At 34.0% G+C, this 23,712-nt stretch overlaps 2 protein-coding genes across 7 annotated transcripts in view; both read left to right on the top strand.

The window, feature by feature from the left end:
- TUSC3 (tumor suppressor candidate 3) overlaps positions 1–23,712 on the top strand; it is a 303,958-nt gene that overhangs the window by 48,133 nt on the left and 232,113 nt on the right. For all 6 annotated transcript variants that reach the window (XM_064368759.1, XM_064368757.1, XM_064368758.1 and 3 more), the window contains exon 2: positions 22,246–22,415. In XM_064368759.1, coding sequence (XP_064224829.1) covers positions 22,246–22,415 — 170 coding nt within the window. The remainder of the gene's footprint in view (positions 1–22,245; positions 22,416–23,712) is intronic.
- LOC105726358 (lysosomal-associated transmembrane protein 4A-like) lies at positions 12,882–14,147 on the top strand. The gene is given in 2 exon segments (XM_021673877.2): positions 12,882–13,125; positions 13,128–14,147. Coding segments are annotated over 2 exon segments (699 nt in total). The 5' UTR covers positions 12,882–12,896; the 3' UTR covers positions 13,598–14,147.

The raw sequence follows: 23,712 nt of genomic DNA on the forward strand, positions 1-23,712 counted from the left end.
ATTTAGAGGTAGTTTCTCTTGGTGGAAGGAGGAAGTAATGCAGTAGTTGGAGATAAGTAATATGGGGTTTGCAGTCAGATAAGCACAAGTACCTGTCTTTGTGATATTGTGCAAATTGCCTAATCTTGTTGAATGGAGTTGTTGTAGTTGCTCTTTGAGTTGTGAAGATTAAAATGTTTATGTGTATGTGTGTATATATATATCTATATGTATGTATACGTGTATATGTATATATTGGCTATTTTTATCACTTATTATTAATTGTATTTGTTTTATACAAAGAAAACAGGAACTGAAAGTGATCCATGGAAAAGTGAAATTAGATTATTACCTTAACATAAATAAAAAATACAAACCTAAATGTAAATAACACTTTAATGTTAGTAGATTAGGAGAATATTTTATGATATCAAGGTAGGGGAGGTCTTTTGAAGTAAGACTCAGAGAAGTACAAGTTATAAATAAATGGAGTCAGTTGGACTGCATTAAAAAACAAAAGTCCGTGTGACAAAGGAGACTGTAAGTAAATTGATATGTCAAGTCCAAGGCAGAAGATATCATAGTTGCCACACATGTAGTTAATTACTAATACTTTACTAGTTAAGTACCAGTAAAGAACAACTGCAAATTAATAAGAAAACACAACCCAATTGAAAAATTAGATAATCTTGTCAGAGTTTATCACAGGACCCTGAATGGTTAATAAACAATATATGTATAATGTCATTAATCATCATGGATATGAAAATTAGAAGAATATTGAGGAGCTATCTGTTACTTCTCAGCCTGGCAAAAGAATGTAAAAAGTCTGACAGTGTTAGTATTGATAAGTATGTGGGAAAATGAGAACCCATATGTTGCTCGTAGGAGTTAGTCTGGAAAAACAGTTTGGCAATATCTTATGATGGGTTAGTAAGTTTTTGTATTCCATGGGCATATTTGACAGTCTGGTGAATGAAGCCTGTGCACTTCTTTGCAGAAAATTTTTTTTAAATACATAAAATATATACGATTATAAAAGGTAGTCATACTGAAATATTATCAAAATAGAAAAATATGATATAGTAATATTTTTATGAAGAAGTAATATTTTTATGAAGAGTTTATAACAATCTAGTGACAGGTCTGATAACCATTACAGTTTCAAAATGGTGATGAACATGAACTGTATCTTGAGCTATCAGCAACAAATAAAATGGAATAGGAAAATACCTATTTCTATGGTTTACCAAGTCACAGGTACTGCTAATTCTGTTTTTTTTGTTTGTTTTTTTGCCACCACTTACAATTGAAATGTTACATTTTAGAGACTTGAGTAATTGAGGATATTCTCCCCCCTTTTCAAGTTTATCAGCTCCTTGAGTTAGAATCATAGAACTTAAAGATGCCAGTTTAAGAACCCTTTTAGAGTGATTTTTACTCATGAACAATGCTAATGAGATCTTATGTGACTGTTATTAAGAGAAATGGAAAAATGTAATATATTAGTTTGTTGGGGTGTTCTGCAGCAATGGAATTAAATGACTTACCTGTAAGCATCAATATGCAGAGGATTCTAAAAAGTTTGAATTAAAAGTTTTGGTATGATATTGAGAAAGAATATTATGCAAATTAAAGACATATAACATTCTGTTGTATAGTTTGTGATTTTATGTACCCATTTATGTGTGTGTCTTTACACACAAAAAGATAGATTTTGGAAAAATGATATTTCTAGTTTACTCAGTGGAAGAGAGGAGAGTAAGATGGGATAAAGGAATTTGGATGCACCTGTAGTATTTTAATTATTTATGTTAAGAAATAAACAGATTGCAAACAAACAGACCTTATTTGATGATAATTGTCATTGAATGGTACATAGGTGTTTGTTTTGTTATCATTTGTACTTTTCTGTATTAAAATAACTCCTCAAATTTTCAAAATAATAATTATTAAGAAAATATTTTCTTATAATTACTGTAAATAAATAATTTAATAAAAATAGAAGTGGCACTGAGATTGTCAGTTGCAGAGGGGATTAACTTTGTCATTTGTTTCAGGTACATATGGGTTACTCAGGTACATAATCACAGAATTGATTGTTTTCTAGTTAATGCAAAGTCTTCCTTGCATTTTGCTTTTCTGTTTAGTGGTTGATATTTATAGTACCAGAATGTAAAATCCCTGAATATAGTTAGGACTGTAGTACTCTGCAGTAACTTCATAGCCATAAATTTTTTCATTTTTGGCATTTTTATCACCAGAGAATCTCAAAACTTTATCTTAGAGGACCCAGGAAAATGGTTTTTTTTTTTGTTGGGCTTAATATATATTGGTTTCTTGTATCTCTTTTTCTCTAATGGTTCACTAAATTAGATTTGAAATATCTGAGATTGCTTTCTTCAGTTCCTTGGTAAAGAGATACATAAAACTCTGGTTATTCTAGAAGAAGTTCTGATACTCCAGGTCGTTTTTACTGAAATGAACTAAGGTGTTAGTCAATAAAGATGAATGTAGTAGTGACTGTGGGAGTTAGGATACAATGAAACATCCTCATTTTCTCAAATAGCAGCCGGACCCCAAGTGTGAAGTGAGCATAACTTCCAAAAGAGTGGAATCAATCAATAGATGGAAAGATTAGCATAGGAACAGCAAAGAAGCACAGAGTAATGAATGCTGCTACCTGGCTTTGTTTCATATTTTTTCCTAGAGTAATCAAAATTACTCATCTTTTAGCTACTTTCTTTCGGCTATCTCTTTTACTGTCTCTTTCTAACTGGCAATAACTGTTGTTCTGTTGTTTATAAAGCAATACAGGTAAAAATTTCAAATCATATAGAAATTTATAAAGTAAAAATAAACATAACCATTTATCTTCTCCTCTAGAAGGAAACCGTTATCGATTTGCTTCACAATTGACCCTTGAACAACATGGGTATGAACTGCATGGATCTATTTATACAGATTTTTTTCAAATCAGTATGTTGGAACATTTTTTTGGAGATTTGTGACAACTTGAAAAAATTCTCAGATGGACTGCATTGCCTAGAAATACAAAAAAAAAAAATGGAGAAAAAAAGTATGTCATGAGGGCATAAAATATATGTGGATACTACTCTGTTTTCATCATTTACTACCATAAAATACACATATATCTATTATAAAAAGGTTGAAACTTATCAAAACCTAGACACACAGTTACAAATCTGGCATCACTTGCAATTGAGAGAAATATAAACGAACATAAGGTTGCAGTATTAAATCACAACTGCATAAAATTAACTGTAGTACATAATATGCTACTGTCATCACTTTGTAGCCGCGTTCTGTTGCTGTTGGGGTGAACTTAAGTGTTCCAGTATCCACTTAAAATGCCTTATGACACTGATCATCTCCATGTGAGCATTCATCCCTCCAGTGAATTGCATATTGCAGTGAAAAGTGATCTCCCGAGGTTCTCCCGTATTTTTCATTCTGTTTAGTGTAATACTGTAAACCTTGAATAACACCATGAGACCCATACAAAGTGCCACTAGTGATGCTGGAAGTGCTCCCAAGCAGCAGACAAAGTCACGACATTACAAGAAAAAGTTAAACTGCTTGATAGATACCACAGATTGAGATCTGTAACTGTGGTTGCTGCCATTTTATTTATTTATTTATTTTTTATTTTTTATTTTTTATTTTTTTTGAGACGGAGTTTCGCTCTTGTTACCCAGGCTGGAGTGCAATGGCGTGATCTCGGATCACCGCAACCTCCGCCTCCTGGGTTCAGGCAATTCTCCCTCCTTGGCCTCTTGAGTAGCTGGGATTACAGGCACGCGCCACCATGCCAAGCTAATTTTTTGTATTTTTAGTAGAGATGGGTTTCACCATGTTGACCAGGATGGTCTCGATCTCTTGACCTTGTGATCCACCCGCCTTGGCCTCTCAAAGTGCTGGGATTAAGTAAAGGAGTGAGCTACTGCGCCCGGCCCAGTTGCTGCCATTTTAAACGATTCATCTTATAAACAGGTGACATAAACTTACAGTTTGAGTAAATACAGTACAGTACTATAAATATATTTTGTTTTATGATTTTTTAAATAACATTTTTTTCTAGCTTTATTGTAAGAATATTGTATATAATAAATGCACAAAATATGTGTTGACTATGCTATTGGTAAAGCTTCTGGTCAACACTATTTTTTGGGGGTCAAAACTTACATGTGATTTTTGACTGTGTGGGTGCCCCTAACCTTCCCATTATTCTGTATTATTTCAGATATTTAGTATGTATGTAAAAAAGTTAATGAGTGAATAGGTACACACAAATTATGGATATTCTTGTAGGTAAATCTGTTTTACCTTGTTAAATAACTATAATATTGTCTTGTTTCATACCATATTATGAGTTAATCAAATTCCTCTTTGTAGGCCTAAATATTATATCCAAATATTTGGAGTTATAAACAGTATGTCAGTGAATATCCTTTTAAATATACCTGTGTACTTTGTCTGATTATTTCTTTAGGATAAGTTCCTAGAAATGGCATTGCTAAACTAAGGAAACACACATTTAAAACTTCTTATGTATTATAAATGTGACTTCTTGAAAGATGTTACCAATGCATAGCAATATCGTATCCCTTGATATAGTTTTAACTTACATTTTCCAGTGCTTTTTTTTTTTTGAGACGGAGTTTCGCTCTTGTTACCCAGGCTGGAGTGCAATGGCGCAATCTCGGCTCACCGCAACCTCTGCCTCCTGGGTTCAGGCAATTCTCCTGCCTCAGCCTCCTGAGTAGCTGGGATTACAGGCACGTGCCACCATGCCCAGCTAATTTTTTTGTATTTTTAGTAGAGACGGGGTTTCACCACGTTGACCAGGATGGTCTCGATCTCTTGACCTCGTGATCCACCTGCCTCGGCCTCCCAAAGTGCTGGGATTACAGGCGTGAGCCACCGTGCCCGGCTCCAGTGCTATTTTTAATAAAACATTGTATTTTTGTGTATATGTGTATATATATATCAAAATACAATGTTTTCTTAAATTTTTATCTAGTTAATATTAGCATTAAACACAGTATCTCATGTACAGACTACCCGCAAGTTTGAGTAGTAAGCTTTTACCTTGGGCTATTCTCTCTGATCCTAATTGGAAATGTTTTAAAAAGGATATTTCTCCTGCCATAAATGGTTGGGGGAGAGTGGCTGAACCAAGGAAAAGTGTGGACCAGGAGAGAGCTGTGTTAATTCTTATTTCTGTATTTTCAATATGTTTATTCATTACTTAATTAGTTATACAAATATTTATTTAGTGAGGCAGGCACCGAGCTGGTCACTGGGGATACATTGATGATAAAGACAGTTCTGATCTCTCAAGAGTTTATAATTTAGTGATAGAAACTTTTCAGTCACTCAAAACAGGCAGCTGCTTTAGAAACTACAGTTATAACATTTGTAAAGTGTGTTTACAGTTTACACACATTTGTAAAATAATTTATTATAACATAGCAAAATAGAAATAAAGATGAGAAAAAAATTTATTAAAACATTTCACCACCCAGAAGCAATTATCATTAAGTAAAATTTACTTTTCCTCTAACTTTTTGTTATGAACTTTTCAAACATATAGGTAAGTTGAGAGAATTTTACAATGAATACCCAAATATGTACTACCTAGATTTCACAATTAACAATTTACAGTGCTTGCTTTATCACAAATCCATCTTACCTATCAGCAATCAGTCTATCTTTTTAAATGCATTTTAAAGTAAGCAGGAGACAAGTGTCCTTCCTTCAATATGTATAACATGAACTGTTGTTGTAAACAGCACTGTGTTTCAGTGAAACCTATATTTATTGACTATATGCTATAAAAAATGTGGAAATTTTGTACTCTTACATTTCCTCCCTGCTTCTCTTTCCCATCAGCAAATGTTTGATAAATTACTTTGTCTAGTTATTGAATGTAATGTCAGTGTCATATCTTGAATGCCTATATAATTTACTCAAACTGGAATATTTTTCAGAGACTAAGGGGGTGCTATTGATAACTGTGCAGCAATATAGCAAGTGCAATTTGGGGTTTCCTCAGCAAACCAGAATGATGAGAATGTCTATAACTATAAATGCTAGAGTTGTTTATTCTTGGTTTTACATTTAAATATTTACATTTACTTAGCACCATATTCAACACTTAGTCTTTTACCTTGCTTATTTCCTGAGTTGTTGATTTTGATTCACCTCTTGGCTGAATTTTATCCATAGCTTCTCTTTTCCTGAGTTCCTTATTTTGATTTAGTCCTTGGTTATATATTATCCTCAAGAAGTTGTTCTCTTTTCCATGAGGGTCTAATGTATACTGAATTCCTTAATTTTGTTGCTTGCTTTGTTACCTTACATTTTATTGGTGCTCTTTGTAAACAATAAATTCCAGCATAAAATAGTTGTTTATTCTATAGGAATAAATAGAACAATAGTAGGGACATCCCAGGGCTAGGGGTAAGCCTAGAATCTTATCTCTAATTTTAGGCAAAGTCTTCTACATGAAGTGCAATGTAAGAAGTTTCTTGAGAGATTTTTACCTTTGAATACTAAAATGGTTTGGCTCTGTGTCCCCATTCAAAGCTCATCTTGAATTGTAATCCCCATGTGTCAAGGGAGGAAACTGATGGGAGGTGATTGGATTAGGGGGGTGGTTCCCCCCATGCTGTTCTCGTGATAGTGTGTAAGGCTTAAGAGATCTGATGTTTTTAAAGTGGCAGTTTTTCCTGTGCTTGTACTTCACTTCTTTTGCCTGCTGCCATGTGAGATGTGACAGCTTCCCCTTCCACCACGATTGTAAGTTTCCTGAGGCCTCCCCAGACATGTGTAACTGTGAGTCAATTAAACCTCTTTTCCTTTATAAATTACCCCATCTTGGATGTTTGTTCATAGCAGTGCAAAAACTAACTCCTACACCTTTTATACAAAATAATCAAAAGAAATCTTTCATTCTACCCCAATAAACTTGACTTGCTCTTGCCATTTGGAAGAAACGTGGTAGACTAAACACTATTTCAGTTTATGAAAAACAAGCATTGGAAATTTTTTAAAGTACATTTAAAGCTTTGCTCTTGGCTTATTTTCTTTTGGATTCTATTAAATTTTTCTTAGTTTTAACAATGTAAGCATTACATATTTTACAGACTGCTTTATGGGAATGAAGAATAAACTTGCTGAAAAAAAATGTCAATTCTGCAATTTATGAGTAGTCATGGTTTTGTTTTCCCACATTCTGTTAGTAAAATTTTTTTCAGCTGTGGCACATAATATATGGCTATTAATGGTGAAGAGTTACACACAATGGCTTCTAAAGCAGAGCAAGATAATTTTATGATATAATGTATTATTACAGTAGGGTACCTGCTGTACTCATTTACACTGGTAATGGCCATCTTGCCTGGATCTGTGTTCCCAGGAGAGGCAGGCCAGATGGCTGTGTACAGCTGGAGGTAGATTTCCCTCTCTGCTTTTAACAGCTGCCCTCATTTCTTATATCTGGTACTTGTTTTAAGATGAGATATTTATTTATAAATGAATGTCCAGCAGAAGGATATGAAATGAAAGAGTTCGAGAGAAATGATGACAGAAGCTAATGCAGTGGTGGAAAAAAAATGGGATGCTCATTTGACCCATTCTGTGACTGTCACTGATTAAAATGACTTCATATTTTGATTCTTCAGAGAAAATACCATGGCTCCCATTATAATGATATTGTTATTGTCTCTTGACAGTTGGGTACTTAAGCAATTTTATGGTGAAAAATTGTCAGGAGGAAGACAACACATTTGAAAAAAAAACACCTGTTTTTACTGTACATTAAAAATAAAAGAGTAACTCTCAAAACTAAAAGGCCATTTTCAATTATTTACATGACTTTATCAAGGAACAGATATGCTTTTGTGATATTAATATATTAATAGGAATGTATTACCTTCTATCTTTTCATTTACTGTTATGACAGAATGTTTTTACTAGTCACTGACCACATTTCATTTTAGTCTCTAATATTTTATTGAATTATTATGCTCTTTATTTCCTAGCTGTTTTTATTTTTGTTGCTGTTAATCACGTAACTGTGTTTATATAATTTAACTATTTTTCTTTTGAATATCAAGAAAGCTGTGATGAATAAATTAGGATAATCAGTTTAATGTAATTTGTATCATTGTTTTTTTGAGGGGTCTTTACATTTTAGGCATGGGATTTACTTCATAGTATACCTTGAAATTCATAAAATTACATAAATTCATTGATCCAATTTTGTTTTACTACAAGTATCAAATGGAAAATATTTCAATATACTGCATGATGTTTTCTTTGATAAAATTAAGGTATGGCAACATCTAACATTATAATTCTTAAAATTCTTACTGCCAGGGGATAATTAAGTTTCTCATGGAGAAACTATTATGATATTTTCAATATCGAATTTAATGTTGATGTGTTTATGTGAATTTACTACTTCCTTTATTAATTTTTATGAATAAGGAAATCCTAGCAGACTTAAAATTTATATTGAAATATCAATTTAACATTTGGCAACAATTATTCTTAAGTTCTTAAGGTTGTACTGATAAGTGACATATATATGCAAGTTTCAGAAACAATTGTTACTTCAAAATATTCTGTTTTACTTTTGAACCAGAGAATAAAGAGAGCAAAGAGACTGGCAAATTAAAGCAAACCCCCTTAAAAAAGTGCCATTTGAATAGGAGTACTGCGTTACCAATTTCTATATTAGAGCGAAAAAGTTTTACAAATTTTCCATTCATTCAGCAGAGGTATAGAGAGACCTTGAGGGTCCTCTCTATTAAAAAAAAAGTTCACTTAATTGAATATTGTAGTACCATCAACTGAAAGGTGCTTTTTCAAGAAGTGTGATGTCAGAATAACCCAATTTTTCCATTTCTCATTGGATAACTTTACACAAATAAAAGACCTTTAGGATATTCCCAGAGGTGGAATTGGTTTGGGATTTTATAGTATTTCTTTCTTTAATTTTATAGAAATATAATTATAATTATATATATATATAATTGCTCTATGCATTTTATATTTTTGATTAAAATGGTCTATTTTATTTATTGTATAGCGCATTGTGGTCTTCTGAGTGCCTTTAAGAATGCTGGTGGTCTTTAGTGAACAATCAGTTTATAATGTAGATGAGGTGGTATAGTACTTAATCTCTAATTTTTTGGTTTCTAGAAGCATTAATTTCCCTCTTTATATTTTTAAATCTGAGAAGTATGACATACTATTAAGACATATGAATATGGGTCTTTAAGATCAAATTTCAGACGTGGAAGATAACTTTTCTACTAAATGCAAAATGTTATGCATCTGGCTGCTCATGTTTGGTTTATCATTGGGTTTTGATTGAACTCCTTAAATATTAAAGTCTTGAAAAGTAAAGCCTTCTTTTCTTCTCATAGGCTCCGGTAAAAATATGAGAACAGAAGGGGTTATGAAATTGTTTCTGTGTGTTACCAGTTGATATCTTCAACATGTTCCCTTATTTCAGATCTACATGTTGTGAATTACTATAAACAAGTTCTTTATGGCTGTTTTGATGATTATCTGATACTCAGATAGCAGGTATCTGAATAAGTACTATATAGGTGACTGGTAAACAAACACTTGAATAGTTGTCCCTTTGGCAGAGGCATCTTGGTTAAAGACATGAGACTACATATCTTTCCTTGGTACATCTGGTCATCATTAGAATGTTCCTAGGGATAAAATGTTGAAACTAACAAAAAAAGTGACTAGGCCAGGTGCGGTGGCTCACGCCTGTTATCCCAGCGCTTTGGGAGGCCAAGATGGGCAGATTGTCTGAGCTCGGGAGTTCACGACCTAAAAAAAAAAAAAAAAAAATTAGCCAGACGTGGCAACTTGTGCCTGTAGTCCCAGCTACATGTGAGGCTGAGGCAGGAGAATTGCTTCAACCCAGGAGGCGGAGGTTGCAGTGAGCTGAGATCATACCACTGCACTCCAGCCTGGGCAACAGAGTGAGACTCCATCTCAAAAAAAAAAAGAGTAAAAAATGTTAGAGTAGTGAGCTCTTATTCTATTTAAGCTTCACTTTGGAACGAACCATCTTATTACATATTGTTCAATGCAGTCTACTGTTTCTTGTATTTTTGGTTATAAATTGGTTATAGTAAGATGTGAATTGAGAAAAAATTGGGTGATGTCATAATTTGGAGATTGGTACATAGATTATGCCAGTTTGTTTATTATAGTGAATTGCTGTAAAGTTAAGCTTTCATAAAATATTAAGATAAAAATATAAGAAGGAAATAATATAAAAAAGAGGAATGGGCATCTGAATTTAATATGACTGATTTTATTAACTTCATTAATAGATATGACCTGCTAACCTTTTTTATAAAGTAACAAGGATGGAGTTTTTTTTTTTTTTTTTTAAGATTCTAAGTATCAGATTTCTTTTTCCTTTCCTGATGTGATAGATTTATGGCATCTTTGTCTCTGTATCCCATCCTTGCATCAGTAACAGAGAAAGCCAACTGTTCACCCACTATTTACTGATAGGACCAGTCTAGGTTTCAGAATCTTCTGCATTGAATTTAAAGTAGCCACAGAACTGTTCACACACTGATGTTCACTGTGAACATCAGTTAATGTTCACAGAAACAATATATTATTTACCATCCCTTCCTGGTTTGGCACTAAGCCATTTACTTAACAGCAAAGCTACAACCATCACACATCAATATAAACCATGTTTTATACATATATGTGACATATATGTATTATATATGTGTGTGTGTGTATACACATGCACACTTTTTAGTGCTAGAGCTTATTTGCTTAAGGCCTTGAAAGTAGGCTCTATCTTCTCTCATATCCCCAAATTTGGCACAATGTATCTTCTCATGTAGCATGTATTTTACAGTGCTTTTTTTTTATTTAATAAATTTAATACAGTGCTTTTCTTGTAATAAATGCTCAGAAACATTAGGTAACTCTGAGATTGAAGGTAGTAATGATATTTTAAAAAATTCTCACTGTAGATATTTTTTAGCACCCTCATCTGTGTTGTTGATAGATCTGACCTGAAGAGAAGGAAAATAAATTTGAGTGTCTTATCATTTTTAAGATGCTGTGCTAGGAGTTTTCCATACATTAGCCCATGTAATTTTACCAACATCTTTGTGTTGGTAAATTTGAATTTTATAGATGAAGAAACAGACTCAAAGAAATAATAGGGTCAAATCATATTACATATAAATGTAGAGTTATTGTTTGAATTTAAGCCTTCAGAGCCTTTGTCTTTATAAAATTAAATGAATACTTGACATGGTTTAGCTGTGTCTCCACCCAAATCTCACCTTGAATTTTAATAATCCTCACATGTCAAGAGTGGGACAAGGTGGAGATAATTGAATCATGAGGGCAGTTTCCCCCATACTGTTCTTGTGGTAGTGAATAAGTCTCATGAGATGTGATGGTTTTATAAAGGGGAGGTCCTGTACATGTTCTTTCTTGCCTGCTGCCGTGTAAGATGTCCCTTTGCTGTTCCTTGTCTTCTGCCACGATTGTGAGGTCTCCCCAGCCATGTGGAACTATGAGTCCATTGAACCTCTTTTCTTTATAAATTACCCAGGCTCAGGTATGTCTTTATTAGCAGTGTGAGAACAGATTAATAGAAACACAGATAGTATTATCTCAGATTTTGTAAGGGTTACATAGGTATTTCTTTCCTCCCTTAACTACAGAACATTCCCTTTAAGCATGAACTTTTTTGATCCAAGTTGTATTCTTCACTGGGAATAGGGAGCAGAGATTTATGAGCATAATTCTCTTCAGAAGGCCAAAAGGGACACCTGAACAGAGAAGTTTGAAATATGCCTTGAGATTTACTTTAGAGATTCATTCATTTTCCCTGTGATTCATTTTCCCTGTGTTACCTCCCATGTGTACAGGAAATATACATTTGCTAAGCTTCCGTTGTTTTGTTAATTTTTTTTTGTGGGGGTGGGGGTCTGAGTTAAGAACTGTGAAGGATAGGAGAGAAAATTATTTTTTTCTCCCCTGCAAGACTTTTGAGACTTTTCAGATTATTTAGTACCAAAATTAAAGTTTCTGAGAAAACTAAGCATTAACACTAAGCATTAGCTCAAACATGTATTATTTTTATTAAGGTTTTTTTTTTTTTTAATCACCTCATGGAAGCACTGAGTCTGTGAGGACAAGCAGAAAATAACTAATCTAGGCTGAGATGGGGCTCTTTAGTTTTGGATGAGGCTCACTTATGCCCACTAGCCTTTATGTAGGTATGTTTTACATTTCTTGACATACACTCATTTAAGTGTACAATTAAATAATTTTAAGTAACTTTAGTGAGTGGTAGAACCATCACTATTTTTAGAACATTTTATCTCTCTAGTAAGATATTTATGCCTGTTTACAGTTAATCCCTATTCTTACCTCCAGGCCCAGATAAGTGCTTATCTGCTTCTTATCTTTATAAATTTGCCTTTAGAGATATTTTATATAAATGGAAGAATACAATGTGTAGTCTCTTGTGTCTGGCTTCTTTCCATGAGTACAGTATTTCTGAGGTTTATCCATGTTGTAGCAGTTATCATAATTTTACTGCTTTTTATTTCCCAGCAGTATTCCATTGTATGGACATACCACATTTTGTTTATCAATTCAACAGTTGATGGACAGTTGGGTTTTCATGACATTTAAATTTAAAATCGAGTGCCCAGGCACGAAGGAGCAGACCCGGTCCCAGGGTGGGGGCGGGCTTGAAGACGCGTCGTTTGGTTTTGGAGACCGTGACCGAACCGTTTGAGTTTGACTGCCGGGTGGAGAACGTTTGTCAGAGGTCTGGCCAAGAAAGGTCCTCGAGATTCCCGATGGTGTCCATGACTTTCAAGCGGAGCCGCAGCGACCGGTTCTACTGCACCCGGTGCTGCGGCTGTTGCCATGTCCGCACCGGGACCATTATCCTGGGGACCTGGTATATGGTAGTAAACCTATTGATGGCAATTTTGCTGACTGTGGAAGTGACTCATCCAAACTCCATGCCAGCTGTCAACCTTCAGTATGAAGTCATCGGTAATTACTATTCATCTGAGAGAATGGTTATAATGCCTGTGTTCTTTTTGCCGTCTCTGTTCTTATGTTTATAATTAGTTCAATGCTGGTTTATGGAGCAATTCCTTATCAAGTGGGTTGGCTGATTCCATTCTTCTGTTACCGGCTTTTTGACTTCTTCCTCAGTTGCCTGGTTGCTATTAGTTCTCTCACCTATTTGCCAAGAATCAAAGAATATCTGGATCAACTGCCTGATTTTCCCTACAAAGATGACCTCCTGGCCTTGGACTCCAGCTGCCTCCTGTTCATTGTTCTTGTGTTCTTTGTCTTATTCATCATTTTTAAGGCTTATCTAATCAACTGTGTTTGGAACTGCTATAAATACATCAACAACCGAAACGTGCCAGAGATTGCTGTGTACCCTACCTTTGAAGCACCTCCTCAGTATGTTTTGCCAACTTATGAAATGACTGTGAAAATGCCTGAAAAAGAACCACCACCTCCTTACTTACCTACCTGAAGAAATTCTGCCTTTGACAATAAATCCTATTCCAGCTTTTTGTCTTGTTTATTTTACAGAATGCTGCAATTCAGGGCTCTTCAGACTTGTTTGATATAAAATATGTTGTCTTTTGTTTAAGCATTTATTTCAAACACTAAGGAGCTTTTTGGACTATTAAACATCTTTTTTTTTTAAGTCTTTTACATTTTAATAGTTTTTGAAGACAATCTAAGTTAAGAGCAAAGTGCCATTGTTTGCCTTTAATTGGGGGGTGGGGAGGGAAAGGGGGTACCCGCCACATATTTTCTTTTTTAACTGCACTTTCTTTATATAATAGTTTGCATTTTGTTATTTGCTGCCCTGGGTACTTTCAGGAAGTGACTTCAATATTCAGGGTGACTAAGTAGTTGGGTATGAGATCTGAATTTTTAATCTGCGGAAACAAGAGAAACATTTGACATTTTGACTTGACTGTGGAAGATGATGGTTGCATGTTTCTAGTTTGTATATGTTTCCATCTTTGTGATAAGATGCTTTAATAAATTTCTTTAAATACTTAAAACAAAAATTTAAAATCATGCTTGTACAAATTTGTAAATTGCTTTGGATGTAGTAATTTGTGAAATGCCAGATTATTATTATTTTTTGCTAAGGATATAGTTACATAATAGTTTATACATGAAACAGACTCCTTGGGTAAGAATTGAAATTTCCGATTACTCTTTATATGTATTGAAAGTACAGAAGTACAGCTATTCAGGCCATTATTAAAGAGAGCAAAAAAACAAAACAAAACAAAATTCTGACAAGGATGTGTAGTAAAGGGAACTCTTGTACACTGTTGGTGGGAATGTGAATTAGTACAGCCATTAGAACCACCATACTGTTGAGCAATCCCAGTGATGGGTATTTATCCAAAGGAAAGTAAATCAGCATATCGAAGAAATACCTGTACTCTCACGTTTACTGACGCATTATTCCCAATACCGAAGATGTAGAATCAACCTCAGTTTCTGTCAGCAGATGAATGGATAACAAAAATGTGGTATATACACAATGGAATGCTATTCAGCTGTAAGAAGTAATGAAATCCTGGCATTCACAGCAACATGGATGTGCTTAGAGGACATTGTGTTAAATGAAATAAGCCAGGCACAAAAAGACAAACATCACATGTTCTCACTCATATGGGAGCTAAAAAGAAACCAAAAACCAGATTGAGCTCACAGAAGTAGAGAGTAGAATTACGTTTATTAGAGGACAGGTAAAATAGGCAGAGCGGGGAGGATAGAAAGAGGTCATTTAGCCACAAAATTAAAGCTAGATAAGGATGAATAAGTTCTAATATTCTATAGCAGTGTAGGATGAATATAGTTAACACTAATTTATTATATATGTTAAAAAAGCGAGAAGAGAGGATTTCAGATGTGCGCAGCACAAGGAAATGATAAATGTTCGGGGTGATAAATATTCTAATTACCCTGATTTAAATCATTACACATTGTATAACATATAGAAATATCTCTCTATACCCGTAAATATGGGTAATTATTATGTGTCAACTAAAATGGAAAAAAGAAAATACAGGATGTTTATACACTAAAATACTATAAAATACTGTAAAAATGAGTTAAACCAATAAGTACTGAAATGAAAAAATGAGGAGAGGCTGGTTAATGGATATAAACATGTGATTAGATAGAAGGAATAAGTTCCACAGTTCAATCACTTGAACTTCTGGACTCAACTGATCATCTGGTCTCAGCCTCTTGGCTAGTTTTTTAAAAACAAATTTGTAGAGTTGGGGCATCACTATGCTGCAGCCCGGGCTGGTGAAGGAGTAAGTTCTAATGGTTGATAACAGAGTAGGAAAGTAGAATAAGAGTCAGTAATTTAGTGTGGTATAGGAATAGGTTCAGAAGTGAACACTCCAAAAGAAAAAAAGTAGAGATCTGGATTTTTTTGCTTTTTTTCAATAGTGACTAATTTCTATTCCAGAAGTTTATAGTGACGTATTTTTTGTATAAAATTTACTCCTAGAAATTTGCATATTATATATGTGTTTTAGAATATCAGGCTGGGTACAGTGGCTCACGCCTGTAATCCCAGCACTTTGGGAGGCCAGGGCAGGTGGATCACCTAAAGTCTGGAGTTGGAGACCAGCCTGGCCAACATGGCGAAACCCTGTCTCTACTAAAAATATAAAAATTATTAATGCCAGGAGTGATGATGGTGGTGCATGCCTGTAATCCCAGCTACTCAAAAGGCTGAGGTAGGAGAATCGCTTGAACCTGGAGGCAGAGGTTACAGTGAGCTGAGATAGCGCCACTGTACTCCAGTCTGGTTGACAGAGCGAGGCTCCATCTCAAAAAAAAATTAATCATTTTATTGATTTTAAAATAAATTCAAATATGTTAAAACTACCAAGCTCAGTTGAAAATATTTTTGTTCTGGCTGTGCTGTGGGTGGTGGGAAGGAGAGAGTGCTGCAACCATCCTTGAGGGCTCAGACCTCCAGACTTCATGGGCAAGAGCCATGACACTCCTGGGCTCTGCCGTTGCTGGCATGTCTGAGTTTTTAGGTGCCCCTGCATTCCCCTCATCCAAATGTTGATGCCCAAGTCAGAAGCAGGTTGCAGCATTCCTTGCCGAGCCACAGGCCAAGCACAGAGCTGCAGTGGGTGTTGAATCTGGGCCAGTAGCATGAGACGAGAGTAGCCTGCAGGGCTCACTGGGCAGAACAATCCCAGCCCCAAGCCCAGAGCCCATTGAAGCCTGAGCAGAGGCGCTGCCTGCCACAGGAGATTTCCGGTTAGGGAAGTGGCACCCAAAGAATCCTGTGTAATCAGCAAACAGGGAGGAAATATATGTACACTAATCCATTCATTCATACACGTCTATATTTGTTTCTGTATCTGTCTGCAAAATATCTGAAAAAATCTGAAAAATTATATATTTTATATATATATAATTTTGTATACACATGAAATCTTATACACACACACACACACACACACACACACACACACATATATGTATATACATTTTTCCCCCATTTTTAAAAGCCATAGGTTAATATGGATGCCTCCAACTCCTATCCAATGTCACAAGATTCGTTCTGGCCCTCCCCCTTTCCTTATTTGTGAGTTCTTTTCTGACAGTGACACACCTTTTCAGACAGTGATACAAAGCCAGATGTATTTATTCATTCAACTGTAGTATACTCATAAAGTAACAGAAGTGATAATGCATACCCCTATGAGAAACAAAAATAAATATGTTATTTGTGTACAGTATTTTTTTCTACTTGGCTTTAAGAATATCCAGTCAAATATTGTTTTTCAAAGTTATGTTAGTAATGCAGTTGGGTTCACTTGTTACAGTTTTGTTTTCATTTTGGAACCATCCTCCCAACCCAGGTTGATCATTTAAAAAACATAAAAGGCAAAAATCATTTTTGTGTTGTCTACTGTTGTGTTAGTTAAAGACAGGGATACGTTCTGAGAAATGTGTCACATGGAAACATCATGGAGTATACTTACAAACCCAGATGGTACAGTCTACTGCACCTCACATAGCTCCTGAGGTACAAAGCTGTGCACCGTGGTCCTCTACTAAATACTGTAGGCAGTTGTAACACAGTAATCAGTGTTTTTGTATCTAACCATGTGTAAATATAGAAATGGTATGATAAAAATACGGTATAAAAGATGAAAAATGGTCCACCTGTCTCAGGCACTCTCCATGAATGGAGCTTTCAGGCCTGAAAGTTGCTCTGGGTGAATTTTTTACTTTTTTACTTTGTAAACTTTTTAATTTTTTTTTGACTTTTTGACTCTTGTAATAAACTGTTAGCTTAAAATACAAAAGTATTTTCATGTCCTTATTATGTAAGCTTTTTTCTAATTTTTAAAAACTTCTTATAGTTTATTGTTAAAAACTAAGACACACTTGTTAGCCTTGGCTAATCCTGACTACACAGGGTCAGGATTATCAACATCACTCTCTTCCACTTCCATATCTTGTCCCGCTGGGAGATCTTCAGATGCGGTAACAGACATGAAACTGTCACCTCCTAGGATAACATCCTCTTCTGGATACCTCATAAAGGACCTGCCTGAGGCTGTTTTACAGTTAACTTAAAAAAAAAATAAGCAGAAGGAATACAGTCCAAAGATAAAAAGTATAGTATAGTAAATACATAAAGCCAGTAGCAAAGTTGTTTATTATCAAGTATTGTATACTGTACATAATTGCATATGCTGTGTTTTTACATGTTTGGCAGCCAGTAGGTTTGTTTACACCAGCATCACCACAAACACAGGAGTAATGCAGTGTGCTGCAGTGTTACCATGGCTACCTATCATCATTAGGGGATAAGAATTTTTCAGCCCTATTATAATCTTATGGGACCATTTTCGTATATGGAGTCTGTTGTTGACTGATTAATGTCACTATGTGCCACATGACTCTATTTCTGTGGGTTTTGACAAATGCATACTCATGGCCCTACCACTAGTCATGAGTCAGAACACTTCCATTACCTTATATGCTGTGTTTTGGAAGAAATTATTAGAAGTTGTTTGGTACTTAAAAATCAAAGAAAAAAGTTTTTGTGTATTCTACTGATATTCTAGGTTAGTTAAAGGGAGAAATGTGTTTGAATAATTAGGCAGTTAGGATACTAAGAGAGAATAGAAGAGAGATTTTAGTTCTTCCTTTCACTATAATTTGGTATTTATTGTTATTCCAGAACATGGATTTGTTTTTCCAGCTTTTAAATAATTGATATTTTTCATATAATAGATTGAGACTTTATTTAAAGAGAAACAATTCACAAAGTGTAATCAAATACAGTATATGCTTTTAAAATGCTACTTTTCTCAGTTCTAATTGCTCTCTGCTCTTCCTTGTTCACCCCATAAGCAAAAAGAAAAACAATTTAGAAGTGACAAAATTTTATCCTACTATTGTTTTAGTGTTGATTAGTCTGGAAAGAGTTTTATGCCACATATTTTTATCTCTTACGTAGGACAGATTATATTTGTGAGTAGATCTAGGATAAAAGACATGAGATATAATGAGTAAGAAAGAGAATTCTAGCATTTGGAATTGTGAAAAATGGCTCAATTTTGCCAGAAATAACAGTGCAAGACTGAGGCATGAGAATCGTTTGAACCCTCGAGGTGGAGGTTGTGGTTTCCTGAGATTGAGCCCTTGTATGCCAGCCTGGGTGACAGAGGGAGGCTGTTTCAGAAAACAAACAAACAAACAAAATGCAAATTATTATTTAAAATACCATTTTCACCTGCTGACTTGGAGGTGTGAGTGCCTATGTCTATACCATAAAGAGATACAGAAAATGAATAAGAATGAATACCCCAATCTGGTAAGGCTATACTGAATCTCACACTCTAATATATTAGTGAACTGTAGATAGCATTATAATTTCACACTGATGCAGTATTTGTAAGGAAACTGTAGTCACAGTAATGAAAAACACCAGTTTGTCAGATTGATGCAAAATTATGGGAATAATAGGCATTTTTCTTTAAATTTTTTTTCCAGAATATTTGTAATGGGAAAATTACATATAGTTGGAATTCTATATTTTTCAAGACATTATTGTATTTTGCTTTGATTTTTTAATATTAAACATGACTGTGTACCCTGAAATCTGTAGCACAGTGGTTTTCAATATTTAGAAAAATGAAATATTTATATTTGCCTATTTCTGAAGGAATATAGTAGCTATATGGTAACTAGAAGTGTACTACGAAAAGGATTTCAGTTGAGCCAAGTAATGAGTATTCATTCTTGTGTTTTGTTTGTTTTTTAAAGACACATGTAACTTAACTTAGTCCCTTGTTACTTAAATAAGAAATATTCCTCTCTGAGAAATTTTCATTCGTGATCAGGGTTGTAAATGAGTTTCGTATTACCTTGAAGGTGGTAAGCATGGGAAATAGGAGTACCAGACTCAGGAGTCTTATTTCTTTCAGCATCCATGAAACTATGGCTAGCTTATTTGATAACTTAAAAGTAAAGCAAAATCTTTGACCCTTTACAGTTATTTACTATTTTCATAGATACAATTTTGGTATAAATGGGATTTTTAAATAAGAAGAACAGTAAGATTATAGTAGAAATTCAACGAGTAATAAAAGAGTGTGTGTGGTGTGTGTCTGTGTGAGAGTGTGTTGTCCATGTATTTAATAAGAAAAGTATGCCAAATTGCTCTAAGAAAGTTACTTATATATGAGTAAGTAACTTTCTTAGAGCAATTCCCTTCTGCTCTCTTTAGTGAATTAATTATCCTGCTTGATTTCCATTCTTTTCATAGAGGGTCACAGTCTCTAAATATTTAAAATATTAGTATTTTATTTATATAGGTTTTATCTTATTTTAAAATGTTTCAAGGCTCAAAAGAATTTACATAGTAAATTGGTTTATTGTGTGTATTGGTAAATACTGAAGAGTTTAAATCTTACTAAATGTATAACAGTTTTCTGTAAGACAAATACTATTATGCTTAACATGGAAAATAACCTCACTTTGCTTTTCAGAATTAAAAGTAAGAACACTTAGTAAAAGTTCTTCTGTGTCATTTTCAACTTTGGGTATATTGATGAGGCAGGGAAGTAAGTTTTCATTTTAAGTTTAATAAGATTATTTTACTTTGGAAATGTATTATCTGTGTATATATAATATACATACATAAAATATATGTAAAAATATATACATATAAAGTACATTTCCAAAGTTATATATACACACTATACATATATATATACACACGTGTGTATGTATGTATATATAGTTATATATATATAGCCATATATAGTTATATATATACACATACACACGTGTGTATATATAACTAAATGCAACATATGTGTGTGTATGTATGTATGTGTGTGTGTATATGTGTATATGACTAAATGCAAAATAACCTCACTTTGCTTCTCAGAATTAAAAGTAAGAAAAATTAGTAAAAGTCCTTCTATGTCATTTTCAACTGTTTTGGGTATATTGATGAGGCAGAGAAATAAGTTTTCATTTTCAGTTTAATAAGCTTATTATTTTACTTTGGAAATGTATTATATGTATATATAATATACATACATAAAATATATGTAAATATATATAATACATATATAAAAAGTACATTTCCAAAGTTACATATATATATAACTCAGACTGTAAATATATATATATGTATAACTAAATGCAAGTGATTTGTTTGTTTTGAGGTTAAGATCAATTTCAGTTTACGCCCTTTGGTTGTGCCAAAATTGTGTCTTTCAAAAAAACAAACACAGCCGAGTCATTAGCTATAATTTTTCTTTTTCATACAGTTAGCATGCATACATATCTGTTCTCTCTCTACCAATTACTATGTTATTTTTCCAGATACTTTCCTTCCCTTCCTCCCTTCCATTTCTTTCCATTTTATCTTTTTTCTTTGTTCAGGTGGGTGCAAAGCACTGCAGCAAGTGTTTTACCTTAACTCAGGGTAAGATGTCTACTTTCTCTTCTCCCTCTTCATGCATATGTGCCCAGTTTCACTTTTACTTTTTCACTTGAGAGGGGAAAGAGGTTATTTTTCTCTCTGATTTCTAGAGTAGTAGAGGTTGGTTAAATGGCACAATTCAAGCTTCTCTGTCCTGACCATTGATACTTGCTTGGTTTTCAATGGCAGGGAATTTTTTTTTTTTTTTTTTTTTTTTTGTAGGAATACAGTGTTGTAGAGTTGTTAACTTCTCAGACTTGAGTTTAAATAAATGATCTTAAAGATAAGAGCCTTGTTTTATCTTTTTGTAGAGACAGGGTCTTACTGTGTTGCCCAAGCTGATCTTGAATTCCTTGGGCTCAAGTGATCCTCCCACCTTGGCTTCCCAAAGTGCTAGGGTTACAGGTGTGAGCCACCATGCCCAGCCATTAGAGCCTTCTATACAGAAACTACAATGCTGTCTCCTTCCAAACCTCTCTAGGAACAGAATGTTACTAGTAGCCCAGCTCCACGTGTGCTGTCTCCCAGTCTCTATGCCTCCCAGACTAGCCACCATACTGACTTTTACCACAGTAATCAGTTTTTCCTATTTTTGACTTTAATATAAGTAGAATCATGTAACACTCTTTTGTGTATAGTTTCAGTGTTGTATTTGTGGGGGTGAGCCTGTAGTTTTTATTGTTTTGTTTTCCTTTTGCCATTATGCTTGGCTAGAGTAGAGCAGTTATTATTGTTTTACTGGGCTTCCCCTTTCTTTGTCCTTTGGATAGCAAGAGCTTACTTGAGCCTTTTTTTTTTTTCTTCTGTCTACCGCCGTTGGTGTTCTTGGATTTCGGACTTCTCTAGCAACTGGTCTGGGATATATAAGGCCAAAAAAAACCCCTGAATATTAGGAAAATATATGTCTTTTCTGCCTTTCTCGGGGCAGAAATATGGTTTGACTTTTATCTTTTTTGTAAACTTGGATATCATTAGGAAAAAGAAAAAAACATTTTATACATTTATGATCAATTAACTGAATATATTCACCAAAGCAAGGTCTTTTAACAGAAGTTAATGGTGTAAAATATAATCTCATGCAATTTTGTTTATATGAAATTCAAACAAAAGGACTTTAACTCTTAGTAAATGTAAATTTCTGTGTTTACTTGCAGAATCTTCTAGCTGAAAAAGTAGAGCAGCTGATGGAATGGAGTTCCAGACGCTCAATCTTCCGAATGAATGGTGATAAATTCCGAAAATTTATAAAGGCACCACCTCGGAACTATTCCATGATTGTTATGTTCACTGCTCTTCAGCCTCAGCGGCAGTGTTCTGTGTGCAGGTAATTTACGTCTTTAAGAAATACTAAAAACAATTATCCATGGCTTACATATATATTTTTTATGTTTAAGATATATATATAAGATAATTAAACAGTTGTTTAATAGTCAAATATAACTGCATTTAAAAATAAGCTGAAAAATCAGTGTATTTTAGAAAATGATATGGATAGGCTAATATTCTTTTATTGTGGGCAGGTAAAATATTTATTGACCAGTTGCACATATAATCATAAAACTGTTTTTTCATCTTTATATTCTGCAGATTGCCTTGTAGATCACTCAGTTACAGCCATGGTTAATGGAAGTAGCCCCCTTAAATATATTCTGTTTTAAATTTTTAATAGAGAGCACTCACTTTTACCTAGGGTAACCCGTTTAATTTTTGATACTGCCAGTGAGTAGAAATTTCTTTCTATGCTATGGAAGTAAACAGTTTTAAATGAATGAAGTATTTGTCAGGAGGAACAAATTAAAGAAAGCTTTGGACAAGTATACATACTTGACCAAAAGTATACAGCAAATACTTTTTTAAATCAAAATTTTTATTTTGAGGTTAATTGTAGGTACACATCTTTTACCCAGCTTCCTCCAGTAGTAACCTGATGTAAAACTATAGTACAAATCCACAAGCAGGGTATTGGCATTGATACAGACAATTGTGGGACAGTTCTATTACTATAGGAATACTTCTTGCCCTTTAAAGTGGCAGCCAGCCTCCATTGTACTTCTTACCTATAGAATTTGACTTCTGACCTCTGGCAATCACTAACCTGTTCTTCATTTCTATAGTTTTGTCGTTTCAAGAATCTATGTAGATTGAATTGTATAGTACATGACCTTTTGGGTTTGGCTATTAAAAATTTGCCATAATTCCCTAAAAAAATCTGTCCAAGTTATTACATTTATCAATGATTAATATGTTAAATTACAGAGTAATACTCCATTGTATGGATGTACTGCAGTTTATTTAACCATTCATCTGTTAAAGGACATCTGGGTTGTTTCTAGCTTTTTGCTATTGCAAATAAATGTCTTATCAGCATTTTTCTGCAGGTTTTCCTATGAACTTAACCATTTTTTCTGGAAAGTGCTACAGAGTGTGGTGGTTAGGTTGTGTGGTAATTTCTATTTAGTTATATAAGAAACAGCCAAAGTGTTTTCTAGAATGGTTGTATCGTTTTACATTCTAGCCATCAGTGTGTTTAGTTGCTGCTTATCCTTACCAGCATTTGCTGTTGTGACTATCTTATTTTAGCCATTCTGATTCATATGTAGTAATATCTCATTGTGATTTAA

The sequence above is a fragment of the Aotus nancymaae genome, unplaced genomic scaffold (assembly GCF_030222135.1).
Source record: "Aotus nancymaae isolate 86718 unplaced genomic scaffold, 86718_ANA_hifiasm-v0.15.2.pri h1tg000079l, whole genome shotgun sequence".
In the NCBI taxonomy this organism is placed as follows: domain Eukaryota; kingdom Metazoa; phylum Chordata; class Mammalia; order Primates; family Aotidae; genus Aotus; species Aotus nancymaae.